General features: G+C 57.6%; 5 protein-coding genes across 5 annotated transcripts in view; all 5 read right to left on the bottom strand.

Annotated features, from left to right (window-relative positions):
• Nucleotides 1–711, bottom strand: part of DMC1 (RAD51/dmc1 protein) — a gene marked incomplete at both ends in the record, with an annotated part of 1095 nt that extends 384 nt beyond the window's left edge. The window contains one exon of the mRNA XM_003722836.1: nt 1–711. This exon is cut by the window's left edge and continues 384 nt beyond it. Within this exon, the coding sequence (XP_003722884.1) occupies nt 1–711 (711 nt within the window).
• A 1407-nt stretch (nt 712–2118) lies between these two features.
• Nucleotides 2119–3267, bottom strand: LMJF_35_4880 (conserved hypothetical protein; the record flags this gene model as incomplete). The annotated part of the gene is made up of 1 exon (XM_003722835.1): nt 2119–3267. The coding sequence occupies one exon, from the start codon at nt 3265–3267 to the stop codon at nt 2119–2121; it is 1149 nt and encodes a 382-aa protein (XP_003722883.1).
• Nucleotides 3268–4436: 1169 nt separating this feature from the next.
• Nucleotides 4437–7439, bottom strand: LMJF_35_4870 (conserved hypothetical protein; the record flags this gene model as incomplete). Its single annotated transcript, XM_003722834.1, has 1 exon — nt 4437–7439. The coding sequence occupies one exon, from the start codon at nt 7437–7439 to the stop codon at nt 4437–4439; it is 3003 nt and encodes a 1000-aa protein (XP_003722882.1).
• A 1409-nt stretch (nt 7440–8848) lies between these two features.
• LMJF_35_4860 (conserved hypothetical protein) lies at nt 8849–9898 on the bottom strand (the record flags this gene model as incomplete). Its single annotated transcript, XM_003722833.1, has 1 exon — nt 8849–9898. The coding sequence occupies one exon, from the start codon at nt 9896–9898 to the stop codon at nt 8849–8851; it is 1050 nt and encodes a 349-aa protein (XP_003722881.1).
• A 1645-nt stretch (nt 9899–11543) lies between these two features.
• On the bottom strand, nt 11544–12296 carry LMJF_35_4850 (putative proteasome alpha 1 subunit; the record flags this gene model as incomplete). Its single annotated transcript, XM_003722832.1, has 1 exon — nt 11544–12296. One exon carries the CDS (start codon nt 12294–12296, stop codon nt 11544–11546), a length of 753 nt encoding a protein of 250 aa, XP_003722880.1.
• Between the last annotated feature and the right edge of the window lie 3043 nt (nt 12297–15339).

The following is a 15339-nucleotide window of genomic DNA, read 5'->3' as shown; positions in this document are numbered from 1 at the left end:
CGCCATCTTGGCCGCCACCATCGATAGCAGGTGAGCTTGATGCTCATGCGTGTAGGCGCGGGCGACAAGGATGTTGTCCAGCACGGAGTTTGAGTCCATCCCGAAGCGCTCTGCAATGGGCCGAATCCGCTCCGGGCGAAACGTTCCCTCGGTGTCCACGTACACCGCCTTTCCGTTGCCGCCGCCCATCTCCAGCGGCAGCTGACAGGTCACGCACAAGGTGTGCCCGATCTGCGTCTTGCCGGTGCGGAACTCCCCGAACGCCTCTGTGATGGAGCGGCTCTCGATACCGCCGCCACCGAGCAGCTGATCGAGCGCCGTACTCCCGGTGGAGATGCGCAGAAGAGTGCTGCGCTGCTGCAGGCAGCTGGAGCCGGTGATGAAGCCCACCTCGCTCACGCGCCGCGCAGCTTCGATGATCTTGTCGACCTTCGCCTCGGAGAGGCCCTTGATCTGAATGAGGTCTTTCCTACACTGCATCTGCACACCAGGCACCGTGAAGATCCCCGCCTGCTTCAGCTTTGTAATGTCTGCGGCCCCGATGCCGTGCTCCGCAAGACGCTCCACCTCGAGCAGAGATTGTCCCGCCGCTTCGCCGGTGACCGAGTTGTGGAGTGGCTGAGGCTCTGCGAAGGCGGCGCCGCGGTCACCGACGCGCTCCTCCGCGAAGTGCGAACTGTGCTGCCGCTGCTGCTGCTGCTGCTGCTGCATGAGTAGCGACGGGAGTCTGCAGGGCGAAGAAGAAGCAAGCAGACAACGAACTCTCGAAGGGCAACAGACGTGTCTGTGTCACCCTCGCGCTCACCAAAAGCAAACTGAAAAGGTACTCAGTCGAACTGCTGAATCGGAGCGATTCTGAAAAGGCGACGTTCGTAGGCCACAAGTCGGTGCCAACCCTGAGGGAGTGTCAAAGAGGAGTGGGGGATGGCGGAAGTAGGGGTGGGGATGGCGGTTCAAGAAAGATGCGCCAGTGAGTCTCTGGTGTACGCACGCAAGGCCGGGAGAGGCGGGCGAGAGTGAAGCAGGAAAGATGCAACACGTGTCCGCTATCGGAGGCGGTCCACCACCTCTGCTGCACGCAGTCAAATGGGAAAGGGGTGCGGGGTGTAACCGGCGCACACACGAAAAAAGAAGAAGAGGTGCACAGACACGCACTCGCATGGACACGAGAACACGTCATGGCACTTCTGCGCCACCTTTTGCCTTGGTGTTCTCGGTTTCTCGCTTGTTTGCGCCTTGGTGTCTCACAATTACCAACTACACGCTTACTGTCGAAGACGGCCACAGAATGAGGAGAAAAACGGGAGGCGAAGACCAGCCCAACAGAGTGCACACAAATCAGAAAAGTACGAAAAGTGAAGCGGGTCGGAATGGCGGCGGATGGGGCAGACTTCCCGAGCGAAAATGGGGTGGGAAGTGGGATACAGAGACGGTGGAAAAACAAAAGGGAACCAAAGCGCAGGAAACCCAGACCAACAATCATGTCTTTCTTTTCAACTAGAGCGATGCGACCGCACATGCGCATAGACACACCCACACGCAAACACAAACATGCAGCACCGTCCATGAATCTTTTAGCCGTAGTCCCGTGCAGGGTCCTTTATGCGTTGCCTTCATTATTATTATTGTATTTTCGCTGCGTTCCTTTTACTGCCAGTTCGTTCCGCGATCCCCCCTCGTTGCTTGTGATCACCCTGAGAGCCGGCAATACGCTGCTCGCTGCTGGCGAAACTAAGATCACATGAAGAGTCCGTCAGCGCCTCGGCCTCCAGTCAAGAATGCCTGTTCAACAGGCAACCAGGAGGGGAAAAACAGAACAAAAAGGCTGAAATGACAACAGAAAGCACAGGCACCCCACCCGACAAGGGAGGGGAGAGAAGCGACGCGCAACGCTGAGCAGGCAAGTCCACTGGGCGATAAAGACACCACACACGCACGCACACAGACGTCTGCTCTGTGGAGCAGAACGCCAACCGCGCATTGACAACGGAAAAGAGGCCGAGCAACCGTACAGGGCATTCACTTCTCCCTCACCGGCCACCAAAATGGGTGTGTGGGAGTGGGCGCCCACTCCCACAGACGCACAGAGAAGCGCATATGCGCCCTCGACAGGAGTGCTTAAATCGGCTGGCTGGCGACTTTGTCGAGGAGATCAAAGAACTTCTGGGCATACCGGTCGACCGCCTGCGGCATGAATGACTTGGTGGTCATGCGGGTTATGTTCAGCCGCAAGCCCTTGAAGGCGAGCTTCACGTAGCCGTCGTGGTTGTAGCGGTACTTTGCGTACTGAATGTACACCAGCGTGAAGAAGGTGCCGCCGGTGAACATGACAGTGAAGAGGAGCAGCGCCTCGACAGTAGCGGTGAAGATGCGAATCGCATCCTTAGCCGAATCGGCCTGCTGCATGTATGGCGCAATAAACCGGTACACGGGACCCATCAGGGCGGCGACCTGCTGGCGCTTGTGCACCAGGTCGACCACGCCGTAGGCGGCGATGAAGACTACCATGAACATGATCGGTCGAACGCGGGTGAGCTGGGCAAAGAAGCATAGAGTAAACAGCAGAGAGCAGAAGTGCGACATCCACGAGTTCAGGATGTCCATCTTGAACTGCAGGAGGTTGCGCACGCGCATCACCAAGGCCTGCTGGCCCATGGTGATGAGCAGAACATACGCCCAGAGGGTGCTCGCCATGGACGGCGCCAACATCGACGCCACCAGCTGCAGTGCCGCCAAGACGACAACGGCGACGTCAAGCACGAGGCCGATCGTACCTGTTTCCACAGACACGAACTCACCGCCGCACAGCTGAACTGCCGCGTTGGCCGCTGCCGCGGCGCGGGCGTACTCGTACGGGTGCGGCACGCCGCGGCGGTTCGCGTAGGCAGAGGTGGAGGCCATTGGGTTGATGAGCTGCTCCAGGGCTTTAATGCTGTCCTTGATGGACGTTTTCGAGGGATCCATTGTCGCCGCCACTTCGAACTCGTTTTTCGCCTCGCGGTACTTCATCTGTGCCCACAGTGCGGCTCCGAGGCGGGCGTGCGCCTTGGCGTTGTTCTCGATAGAGATGGACCTGTTGGCATCCTCGATCGCCTTGGCGTAGTTTTTGAGCTCGTGGTACGCCGCGGCGCGGTTGTTGTAATAGATGAAGTTTGTTGAGTCCACCTCGATGGCCTTGTCGTAAAGTACGATGGCCTCCTCAAAGTTCTTCGCCGCAAAGGCCTCGTTACCACGAGCCTTCAGCTCCTCGGCGAACGCGTTGACCATTATTTTCTTTCGCGCGGTGTGTGACACGAACGGTGCCGTTGAGGGGTTGACGAGGGAGTTGATGCGTGAGAGGGGAGGAGTGATGGGCAAACGAAAAAAAAACGAATCGAGCAAAAGGAGGGCGATACCGATAAGAAGATGTCAATGCAGGGTGGGGGGACGACACCAAGGGGGAGGCGAGTAGGAAGCTACATGCGAACGAACGATCGCCAGACAGCAAAACAGAGAAAGGGAGAGAGGCGGCGAAACGAACGCGAGCATCGCAATGTGCGTGCGTGTGTGTGCGTGCGTAGAGGAAGAGGAGAGAAGGACACGAAAGAAGACGAAAGTCGAAACAGGCACGTGGGCGACGCTCAGTAGGCGGTGCGGCGCGGGCGAAACGGTGGGAAGAGGGCGTTTGTGTCCAAAAACAAAAAGAAGACCAAAGCAGCAATCAAGGCAACGCGGTCTGCCGAATGCGCCCCAAATGACCTCTGTCTCGATGCATCTGTGGGTTGGATATCCCATCCTGGACAGAAAATTGAAGACAGCAGCGCCCGGTCAAAGACAAAGGGAAACGGTCAGCACCGTCAAACTAGCGGCATTCGCTTCATCGACGTTCTTTGTTTCTTGCTGCAATGTGAGTCTGTCAGTCCGTTGCTGCTCTCGGCGCGCACCTGCGCTCACTTCCCCAAGTCGCTGCGTCCTCAGGCGCAGTTGCTCGGACAAACGATGAAGTGATGAGAGACAACAGCTACAGCTGGAGAAGACGGCCCGGAGCACGCGAAGAGAAGCACACAAAATAAGCGTATAAAGCACTTCTATTAGTATATTGTATACATGGGCTCCCGCACTCTGCCGCGACAGCATCCCCCTCTCTCTGCAAACGTGAGCCAACGAGCACGGCAGCACACCGAACAGCAGACACGCACATAAACTCCGCGAATCGGCCGAGCCCAGCGGGGCCGTGTGGGGTGCCATGAGGGGAGAGGCGGGGTGAGCGAAGCGACCAGATGCCGTGAGGGGGCTACAGAACGCACGCGCCAGACGCGTCAAACCGAATCGGTAAACAAAGACGGAGCAAGCACTATGCACATGAACGGCACAGACAACTCAACACAACAATCAAGAAATGCCGACACAGATACACCCACACACGCAGCTGCTCGTGTGCAGACATGCCCATGCGGCTACCGTGTCGAGTGCTGGCGTGTAGCGCCGATACGGGGAAGCGAGGACGGGCGCTTTCCGGCGGCCTGTGCGACGGCAGAGTAGTCCGCCACGTTGGGGTGTCGGCCAAAGACTTTGTTGTAGTTCTCCTCTCTGTTGATGAGCTCCAGCTTGTACAGCCGCATGTCCTCGTAGGCCTTGCTCAAAGCCAATTCCTTTTCCTTATTGTCCTGAAGAAGCTTATTAATGAGCTCGACGTCCTCTGGACGAGATTCGCGGTAGTGGTACTTATACTGCAGCTCCTCTACCGTGCTACGCAGCTCTTCTGCAAGACCCTGGTGCGCACGCCGCTCCTCGGCCTGCTGCCGCACAAAATCGTCCACGATCTCCTTGTGTGTATCGCCGAGAGCTTTCAGTTCCCTTTGATGTTCCACGCGAAGCTGCTCCAGGTCCGCCGCACGACGGTTCTGCTCGGCCACTACAGCGGCCGCACCGTTGCGCTTCGCCGTGGCGACCTCCTCTAGCAACTGGTCTCGCTGGGCGAGGAGTCTGTCTAACTTCTCCTCCTTGCTGGCCATCGAGGAAATCAGCTCTTTGAGCTTGATGTCCATTGTACCAATCGTGCTTTGGAGCTGGCCGCGCTCAGCGTCGTGCGTTGCGGTGAGCTCACGCACCCGCAGCTGATGCGCCATGTTGAGTTGCTCCTCAAGCTCCTGCATGTCCTTTATCCGCGCCGCTTTCAGCGCCGCCACAGTCTCTTGTAGGTGTGCCTTCGCGGCTTCGATGCGCTCGTCGAAGCGCGCCTCCATTTTCGCCATCTGCTCCTTGCCAGCTGCCACGGCGGCCTCATAGCGCTGCCGCTCCGCAGCAACCTGCCACTGACGCGCCACCTCCAGTGCGTGAACTTCGTCGCGTCGCTGCGCGTCAGCATCGCTGCGCGTACGATCGAGCACGGCAGCTGCCTCCGTTTGAGCCTTCTCCATGGCGGCCTTCAGCAGCGCGATCTCCGCCTGCCGCTGCTCAAGCATGTCACTGTTGGACGTTTGAAGCGCCGCCGTCTCGCTAAGAGCCTGACGCAGCTGCGCCTGCAGCTCCGAGATAAGCGTGTGAAGTTTTCCCTCAGTCGCCGCCGCGGCCGTACGCACCGAAGCGAGTCTTTCGTCATAGTCGCGCCGCAGAGCAGCAAGCTGGGCCTCGGCGTTGCGGCATATGGAGGCAGCCTGCGCCGCTGCAACTTCCTTCGCTCGCTCCATGGCAGCCGAGTGTTGCTTCTGCATTGCAGCCACCAAGGCGGCGTTGTTTCGGGAAACGCTTTCGAGCTGCTCAGCACTCTTCTCTCCTGCCTCACGAAGCGCCTTGGCGTGTGCGGCTTCCTCGGCAGCGCAAACCGCGGCGTGCTCCGCCTGTGCGCGCTCCAGCGCAGCCGCCTGAGCGGCTGCCCCCTCTGCTCCGTCTTTTCTGGCGGCTTCCACCTCGCGCTGGAGCTGCTCCAGCTGCTGCTCCAGCTGGCGGCGCTCTGCCGCGCTCTCCTCAGCCCGACTTCGGAGCAGCGCATCATGCTCTTCGCACTGTGCCGTCAGGGCGGCAATCTTTGCAGCGGCGTCCTCCGCACCCTTCGCAGTCCTTTGAAGCGACTCGTGCGTGGCAGCCCTCTCCGTGTGCAGTCGCTGCATCTCTGTCTGTAGTCGAAGAATCTCTGCCTCATGCGTCCGCTTAAGTGCGTCACTTTCCTTCTTGTGCGCCTCCATCAATCTCTGCTGCTCAGAGGACGAGTTCGACTCCAGCGACGCACGCGCCTTGCGCAGCTCCTCTTCGTGCTTCGCCTGGGAAATGCGCGCCGCCTCAGCCGCCTGATGTAGCGCCGTCGCCAAGCGCTGCTTCGCCTCATCTAGCTGCGATCTGACATCACTCAGCAAGGAGGCATGGGTAGTAGAGGAGGATTGCAGATCGCGGAGTTGTGCCTCCGCGGCGTCGCGTTGTGCTGTGCTGGCGGTGAGGGCAGCCTTGCAGCCCTCCAGCTCCTGAGTCAGCGCCTCCGTCGACGTCCACAGGGATGCTTTCTCGTTCTCCAGCGCCTGCACCGCGGCGGCTTGGCGTGCGGTGAGCGCCTTCTCAGCTGCCAGGGACTGCTGTGCCTCCGCGCATTCTCTCTGAAGGGCATTTCGCTTGCTATCCAAGGATACCAGTCTCGCCTCCAGCTCCGTTTTGAGTTCGTCGGAAGCCGCACGCTGGCGCCGCTCACCCGCCAACTCCTCCTCGGTGCGACCCAGTTGCCCTTGCAGCGTCTGTAACTGTGTATGCGCCTCATCACGTGAAGCCGCTGATACGTCCCTCTCGTTGGCCAGCGTCGCGCATCGCTGCAGAGCCTCCTGTAGCAGCCTGGACTTCGACTGCAGCTGCGCGCTCGCGCTGCCCTGTGCCGCTGCCAGCTCTCTCTGAAGTGCATCGACTTTACTCCCCCACTCCCTCTTGAGCTTTTCCTCCAGCGCATCTCTCGAGTCCAGCTGCTCGGCAAGCATGACCTTGTACTTGTCGTTGTACTCGCGTACGAGGTTTGCCAGCTCCAAGTCCTTGCCCTCTCGCACGCGCTTCGTCTCGGCAGCCAGCTCGGAGGCCATTCGCTGCTTTTCCTCTAGCAATGTGCTGTCATACCTCGACTCCTGCTCGCTGACCTGTTCTGAGAGAGCAGCAAGTCGTGTCTTGAACTCCTCCTGCGCTGCTTGGAGCTGCTCTTTCTGAGACCGCTCTAGAGACGCTGCAATGTTGATCTTGTCTGCCTGTAAGCCGCGAATCTGCTGCTGAAGCTTCTCTAGGTGCGACTCGTACTCCTGGCAGAGCTGCGCTCGTTCCTGCATGTGCGTCTGATGCAGCCACTCGGTGCGCTGCTCATTGTCCTCGCATCGGTTGTTCAAGGTGTAAATCACCTTGGTGAGTTGCGCAATCTTCTTGCACATCTTGTAGTGTTTGTCATCGTCCTTCGCGGCGAACGACGCCGGCACGTTACGCGACATCGCCGCCGACATCGGAGAGTGGATGTGCTCGGCTAATGGGTCTTTGTTTTTGTGTTTTTGTTTGTTGTAAGGATCCCAGGCGTTGAGGGACAAAAATGGTCACATGAGCCAAGCGGTCGCAACGGAAACGTCTGCAGCGCGTGACTGCCGCTCTCCTTATCGGGTGTAAGGATGTCCCCGTTGGGTGAGGAGAGGCACAGAGAGGCGCATGTGCAGGCTGAGGAGCGCCGGAAGACGAGAAATAGCAGACGAGCAAGGTTGCAGGGGGACATGGGGCTTGACACACGACGGTTGGTGACACAAGCACCACAGCTATGAGCAACCTCGAACAGCGGTCTTTGAAGCAGTGACTTGTGCCGATGCGTGGGCGGCCGTTTCCGCCAACACCGCATCGCTCTCTGCTGCCACAGCGGGCGCGCCATCGCGTGCCGGAGACGCACGCTCGCAGAAAGACAGAGACAGGCGCCTTTCAGGCCACCAGGGCATCTCCTCGAACGTGTTGTGGGAGGAAGCAGTGCATTCCATAGCAGCGCCACTCATTCTCCACTGTGTGCGTTTGTTTCGTGCACGGTTTTTGGTGCTGTGAGGGGTGGCAAAACGGGTTCTGATGCACTCCCTTGTTTAGTGACGGGGGGAGTTTATATAGAAAACAAAAAAGACGAGGAGAAGAGGCATGAAGAGGTGCGACCTCAGCGGCGCGGTGACTGCCACCTCTCTCACCCTGCCGGTGTCCGTTTCAATGTAGATATTTTTTCCTTTCGAAGTTATTTAGTCTCAGACGACAACGCCCGCGGAGAAGTGGGAGTGACGTAAGGAGGAACAGAGAAGGCAAGGGCAGGGTAGAGGCCGACGTATCATCCAGACGAGTCGCGAAAAGGATGACGAGACCGACCGACCGAGAGAAAGCGAGAAAGCTCCCACCGTGAAAGTCCTCATGCTCGCACATGCCACATCGACCACCACCATCCCTATCGCCGTGCCCCCTCAAACCTGACCATTCTTCAACGCACTCACCCATGGAAACACGGCCCCCGAGCAATCAACAGGAGGCAGCGCCGGTCGTGCAAAGAGCACGAACAACCCAGAGAGAAGACGGAAAGAGAAGGGGGCGGAGGTGCTGGAAGATGGGACGGCGGGAGGAAAGGTGCTGCCAGGCTCGCACCGCTGTGTCCGGAAAACGTGGTCCACGCTCATCCCTTCCAACACTCGCCCCCCCCCGTCCTCCCCAGCTCCCGTGTACCCTACTTCAGCACGGCCCCTTGCATCGGTCTCACATGTCCGCCGCCTCCAAGCTGCTCTCCAGGGGCTGCCAAATCACTGCCACAATGCACATGGCCGCCGACGGAAGGGAAGAACAATAACAAAGCGACGCGGAAGAGGAAAACCAACGGACTACACCGAAAACGTGAGCATCGTATGGTTTATGCTGTGAAGACGAGACCCTGCTTCAGCGCACCGGCGTGAATGTCGTACTGGCAGTTGAAGGTGAGACGGAGCTGATTGGCGCCGGGTACCTCGCCTCCAAAGGGCAGATCCAGATTCACCTTGGCCATACTGAAGCCTAACAGCGAGGTCGTCAGCTGCGCCCCGCCGACAAAGCTCTTCCGGCAGCCTACGTTGAGGGCGCTCTTCATGCCCTCGCGGCCCTCCATGTACTCCAGCTCGATGGCGGCATCCATGTTCATTGACCAGTCGAAGGCGGTCGCCGCCAGCTTCCAGGTCCCTTTGCTGGGGGTCATCTCCGCCATGAACCCGGCGTCCCTCTTCGCGGTCGTGAGGGAGATGGCGTGCGACAGGTAGGAATTGTGCGACGTAGGCTCGACAGTGAGATTCGTCCCAACATGGACGCCGCGAATGAGGCGTTGCACGTGGCTCAGGCCCAGCGACTGGTCCTTGACATACTGGACCTGGGTGCAGCCCCCAAAGCGCCACGGGTACTGCGTCATGGCAAACACAGTGCCCTGCGACATGCCGCCCTGCTTCTGCGCCATGAACTGAGTCACGAGCATCGCGCCAGTGCTGGAGACGCGCTGGTACATGAGCTGGTAGCGATTCAACGTGTTCCACGAGGCGGCCACAATATCACTGAAGCCGTTCATCTGCAAGTTCACCTCCCAGTGGGACATTTGCGGGTTCACGAGCGTCCACTTCGTCGAGATCATCGCGTTCTGCGCGTTGCGGGCGATGTTGAGCGTGATGCCCTCCTGGATCTCGTTGTTGTTACCCTCCAGCAGCACGCCTTGGGCCTTGCGGAAAATGCCATCGTAGGTGATCATCTTGCTTGGATGCGGCGGCCCCTCCTTCGCGGACTCGGCGAGCTTCTTCTCATACGCCTCGCGGCGCTTGCTCGCGGCGCTCTCGTGCGTCTCCAGCGGCTTCTCCGCATCCACTACCATGCGAGATACAGGCTTCTTCTCCTCAGCAGGCTTCTCCGCCTCGCTCGAGGACCCGCGCAGCCATTCTTTCAGCATTGTCTGAGATGTCACTAAAAAAAATAAGGGTGGGCTAAAATATTGAGGGCTAATCGCTGAAGGGTTCGCAATGATGACAGCAGTGGAGTGCGCAGACACCAGAAAGGGCGGAGGTTCCCTGATAGAAGCGAAAAGAGAGCGCGGAGTCCGATGATGATAAACAAAGGGAGAACCTGCTCCTCTTTTCGCGTTACACGGTCTCACGCACAGCGTTGACTGAGGAGGAGGCGGAGCTTCACAGCACAATCAAAAAAATCCCACAGCCAAGACAATCCCTCCACAACGGCCACGCGCGGGTCGAATGAACAGAAGAAGAGGGGAGGACGGCCGTGAAGGTGAAGGGAGGGAAAGCGAGAAAAAAAGGGTCGAGAGTTGTCGTTGTTTTTTTTTTGGGGGGGAGGGGGGCGTTCGATCAGTGCTAAGCAATCGTATCCAAGGGCGCTGAGGATTCACGGCACGCCTGTAACGATTCGGGGCGAAGGAACGGTGCGAAAAGCCTGGCCCGCAAAGCAGGAACAGCATGTAGGCCATCCAAGCTTGTACCCCATCTCGCGCACCATCCCAAGCAGTCTGACAGAGCGGCAAGCGTCTTCAGATATGGGTGGTGGCTGCGGTGTGCTCCAGTGAGCTCTTGCCGTCGCGGGAGCTTCACATGACAAAATGTTTCTTCTTCAACATGTGCATTCATAGAAGAGTAGTCCAACCAACCGTAGAACGAGCCGTTAAGAAGTGCGAACGAAGGGGTGCTTCCAAAGTGCGAGAGGGAGGGGGGGCGACGGTACACCTGGTAGACGTGTGGGTGTCACATGTGCTTGACGTAGCAGTGCCACTGTGCTTCTTGGTATCGACCTCTTCGTCTCCTCCGCCCTCCTCTCGCTCGTACCGCGATCGGGTTAACATGGAACGGAAAAGCAGCGTCTGTTGCCTGTGTCCATCCCTCGCCTCCAGCGCCTGTCATCGCACCCGCCTCCTCGCCGGCGGTGCCTTCTCTCTCTCTCTCTCCCCCTTTGTTGCACCCACGCAGCGGGGCCGACACTCGAGGCCCCCGCAGACAGCAATCCATGAGGATGCGCGGTTGTCACTTTTTCATGTCTCGCACGGCCTCGCCACGGCCTTCACACGTAAAACAGTGCGCGCCTGTCAGCGCGCTCTCAACCACCACCACCGCACACATGAAGAAGAGAGGCAAAGACCAGGACAAATCCCAAAGAAAAACGAAGGTGGAAGGAGAATAAACATAAGACGGAGGCACGGCTCAGGCAAATCGTACGTCAGACGACCCTCCGCTTCTTTCACGGAAGGTGCTAGGGTGCGCGTGTCCGCATGCGTAGAATACCTCCTCTGAGCACATCACATGAACAGGAAAACAGAGCAGCCATGATGCGCCTTATTTCCTTCCTGTCTTTTCGACGGGCGTGCAGTATAAAAAGGCCAGACGCGTGAACCAGCGTGGGACATGCACGCCTTGTCCGGCGCCGTGAGTCGTCCACAGTACTGAGCAGCGTCCAGGGCACATGGTGCGAAAGCGGATGCCATCGGGCGCGCTGCAGTAGATCAGATGTGGAGGCGAAGGCGAAGGCGAAGGCGCCAAAGGAAGAGAAATCGGTGCCGTGCTCGAAGTTCAACGTTGTCGCCCGCGCGCCGCTTAATCCGCCTCGGCCACGGCGGTCAGCCACTCCTCGACCTCGCTATTCGGCACACGCTGAAAGGCCGGGTTCGCGGCTGTGCAGCGGCCCACCTCCACCTCTTTCGCTTTGACAGCCGTGCCGATCGCGCTCTGCAGCGCCGCCAGCGCGATCATCGCGGCCTCCTTCTGTGTCAGCTCGGCAAACTCGGTGCTCTTCTGGCGCTTCTCCAAGAATGCCATCGCCTCCACCTGCTTCTTGCCAACAGCGCATGCAATGTGCCCGCAGGTCCAACCAGCCGGGTCGACGGTGTAAATCTGCGGCTTCAGCGCGCCGTCCTGGTCACTCTGATCCATGCCGATGAAGGTGCTCACCACACCCATCGGCCGCAGGCCGGCCTGCTGCGTGCGCACCTGCGCCTTGTCGCCCATGCGCTTCGCCAACACCGCGATTGGAATCTGCACACCGTAGCGGTAGTGGTAATCCGACGCTTCCTCTCGCGCGCGCTGCACTAGCGCGCGCCCGTCGGGAGCGCGACCGGTCATGCAGCAGCCGATGCCCGGAGTGACCTCGTAGAGCATCGTCACCGAGTCAGGGCGCATGAGGCGGTCGGGAATCACGTGCTGCGTCGCGACCAGAACGGCATCCTTGCATCGAATGGCAACGGTGAGCAGGCCAGGGTAGGTGACCGCTTTGAATGCGTACTCCACCTGGTACAGCGAGCCCTCAGGGCTGAAGACGGTAATGTACTTGTCGAAGCCTGCGCGGTTCATGGTCCTGTCTAGTAGCAAAAAAAGGGATAGGAAGGGAAAGAGCGAGCCAGAAAAGCCGATGAGAGTCGCACTTGGTTGCGTGTGTGTGGAGAGGGGGAGGGGGAGGGGAATGCGTAGTGGCAAGGTGCTTCAACACGACGCGAACGGTGGAGACTGATGATGATACGGGCGACAAGGGAGAAAAAAGAGCTAAGACTGGTTGGGATAAAAGCGCAAACAGAGGAAAGGGGCAAAGAAGATAGAGGCACGCGTATTTATTGGCATAATGTAGCGCAGAGGTAATCGGGGCATGCGGTGTGGAGGTCTGGCGAGTGGTGCGATTGGGGCAGATTCGTCGTGGCCACAACAACCCAGGAAAAAAAAAGTAGAAAGAAAACGCGCACACAACCCACTGTCGGCCCTGACAGGAAGCGCGGAACATATGCCACCAGACAACAGCGAATCATTGGGAAGTTTTCCAGTGTTTGCGACAGGAGGGAGTGATGATCCTACGTCAGACGCACGCCAATGCAACGATGCTACAAAAACAAAACGCGTCGGCTCTTTTCTCTGCTCCTGTTAGCCGACAACTTTTTCCTCTGTTTTTGTTTCGTCTTCATGTGCGGAGCACATTGCGCTTCGCAATGGTGATGGTGATGGAGATCGGGAAACGCGAAAGAGAAATGACGATAAAGAAAAAAAAAAAGATAAACGCCCAAGGCTACACACGCGGAAAGCAACTTAAAAAACGCGCACGTATAGGGTATGCACCATCATGGGCACTTCTGTGTCGCCACAATTCTCACAGGGGCGTCGCGGACTCGAAAGAGAGAAGAGGCAAACATATAAGCACACGAACAAATAGATTGTATCAGTCCTCCCGTCATCGGATCGCGCATGGGTAGTGAAAACTCGTTCGTTGCATCATTTTTCTGTCTGTTCTGCGCTGCCTTGTACAGCGTGCTTGAGCGGCCCCTGCTGCTTCAGTTGAGGGGGGTGAGACAAGGCCGCAAGCACGCTGCCAAAACGCAAATGGAAAGAATGAACAAACCACATGAGAACACCGGATGATACAGAAGTGGAGAACATAGCGAACATACTCCCCAGGTGACACGACGGTAGAGAGCAGTCACGATTCCGTCTGTTGGTTAGTCGGTTGGCTGAGGGAGGGCGATTAGAATGTCAACAGCGACGCGTCACATGTCGCTGCAGAACAAAGCGAAAATAGAAAAAGAAAAAGGAGAGCGACGCGTGGGGGTGGTAAAATTCGAACGGGAAGGGAGGAGCAGGAGGGAGGGTCGGGGGAAGAGGAGAAAGCTGCAGCGAGCGACGTACGTGTGCTATAAGCTGGCGAACAAAGTGAGAGAAGCGAATCGGCAAAGAAAACGAACGAAGCAGAAAATCAACGCGAATCGGCTTGGAAGCGCATGCAGAGAGACCGAGATGGAGACACACACGCAGATACAAACACAGACACAGAGACAGACAGGGCGATCAGCGAAGGAAGCGAAAAAGAAAAGAAACATGCAAGATTAAGTAACGATCAGCGCTACATACCTACACACCAAGAGTCGTACAGCCATACGTGTGCGACAGACCCAAAAGAAAAAGGCGACAACACGGCACACATGCCGCTCGCATGGGGTAGTGGAACACACGTAAACAACGAAAGCGGCATAGAGAGAAACGGAAAGGGCAAACTGCCACGCTGAAGTAGCCGAGGAGGCGCATCGCAAGATCGACAACTGGTCGACACAGAGCAGTCATAAAACAGATCCATTTAGCCATCCGCTGCACCCTGAGGACAGAGAAAAACGAGTTGAAGACAGTCTAGGCGACAACAAATGCATGCGTGCCCGAAAACACACGAAGAGAGAGAGCACACACGCGCCTTCGGATTCCGCTGCTCAAGTCTGGGAAGATGTCGCCCCCCCCCCTCTCCACCCTCCCCGCACCCCACCTCCTCAGAGGCCTAGCAAGCTCAAGAAAAGGAAGGAGAGGCGCTTGAATTCAGAGTGAGAACACAGCTCACTCAGAAAAAGGAAAACGCAGTGCGAAGACGTTCTAAGTGAGAATGTGACAACAGAAGAAGAGATGTCGAGAACAAGAGAAGGACAAAAAAGGAAGAGCTCTGGCTGTTATCGCTGCTGTATAGTCAACACGTCACCGAATCGGAGATCAACAACAAAAGAGAAGAAAGAGGCGAGCAGAATGTGAAGGCAACGTCAAAAAAAAAATGAAACGAAAAAAGGGGTTTGTACATGAATATTCGAAAGCTCGCGTTGTTCGCCGCCATACCTTGATCACCGCCGCTGTCTTCCTCGTGTGCTGCTTCTCTCCCCTTCTCTTCTCTCTCAGTCTCTCCCGTCTCGCTTCCCTCTCAGGCGTGTCGTGCGTCTGCAGAAATGGCGGAAAGAGCGAAGAGAGACGAAGGCGGAAACGGAGACGAGCGGGGTGCACACGGCGACATGTAACAACGAGGGACTAAAAGAGATGGAGGAAAGGAGCAGGGAAGGGCGCAGTCAACGCGAAACTCACTGAATAAAATCAAGAAGAGAAAGGAGGCGTGAAAGCAAGACAAAAAACAGACGGAGTCTGGGTGCTCATACACAAGGAGAACAGGCACAAATACGCGCACACCGCAAGACACACGCGCACACACAGACACATATGTACAAACACACATACACATGAGCGCCACGACGCATCGCGGTAGAAGCGCATCGCTTACCTTCGTGCTTTTCCGCGGTCTGACTGCCTTGCGCGTGACATTGTCCACTTCTGAGCCAATAACGGGATGTATGCCTCTCGGCCACTATGTTCCTTGACTTCCACCAGTCGCAAACAGTGAGCTGGTGAATCGGCACACGAGGGGCAGGCCAAGGAAACGGGAGAGGAGGACAATCCTAACTCGAACGACGGCACAGCGCGCTGTAATGGTATACGCAGAACGAGGAAGAGAACAGCAGCACAGAGAAGAAGTAGAACAACGAGCTCAATAAAAATAGGCAAAGTGCAGCAGCGACACACGACACGAAAGCAAAAGAAGGGGTGGAGAGAACAG

This window comes from Leishmania major, chromosome 35 (genome assembly GCF_000002725.2).
Source record: "Leishmania major strain Friedlin complete genome, chromosome 35".
NCBI lineage: Eukaryota > Euglenozoa > Kinetoplastea > Trypanosomatida > Trypanosomatidae > Leishmania > Leishmania major.
Note: the sequence above shows the minus strand (reverse complement) of the source record. Positions and strands in the feature narration are given on the sequence as shown.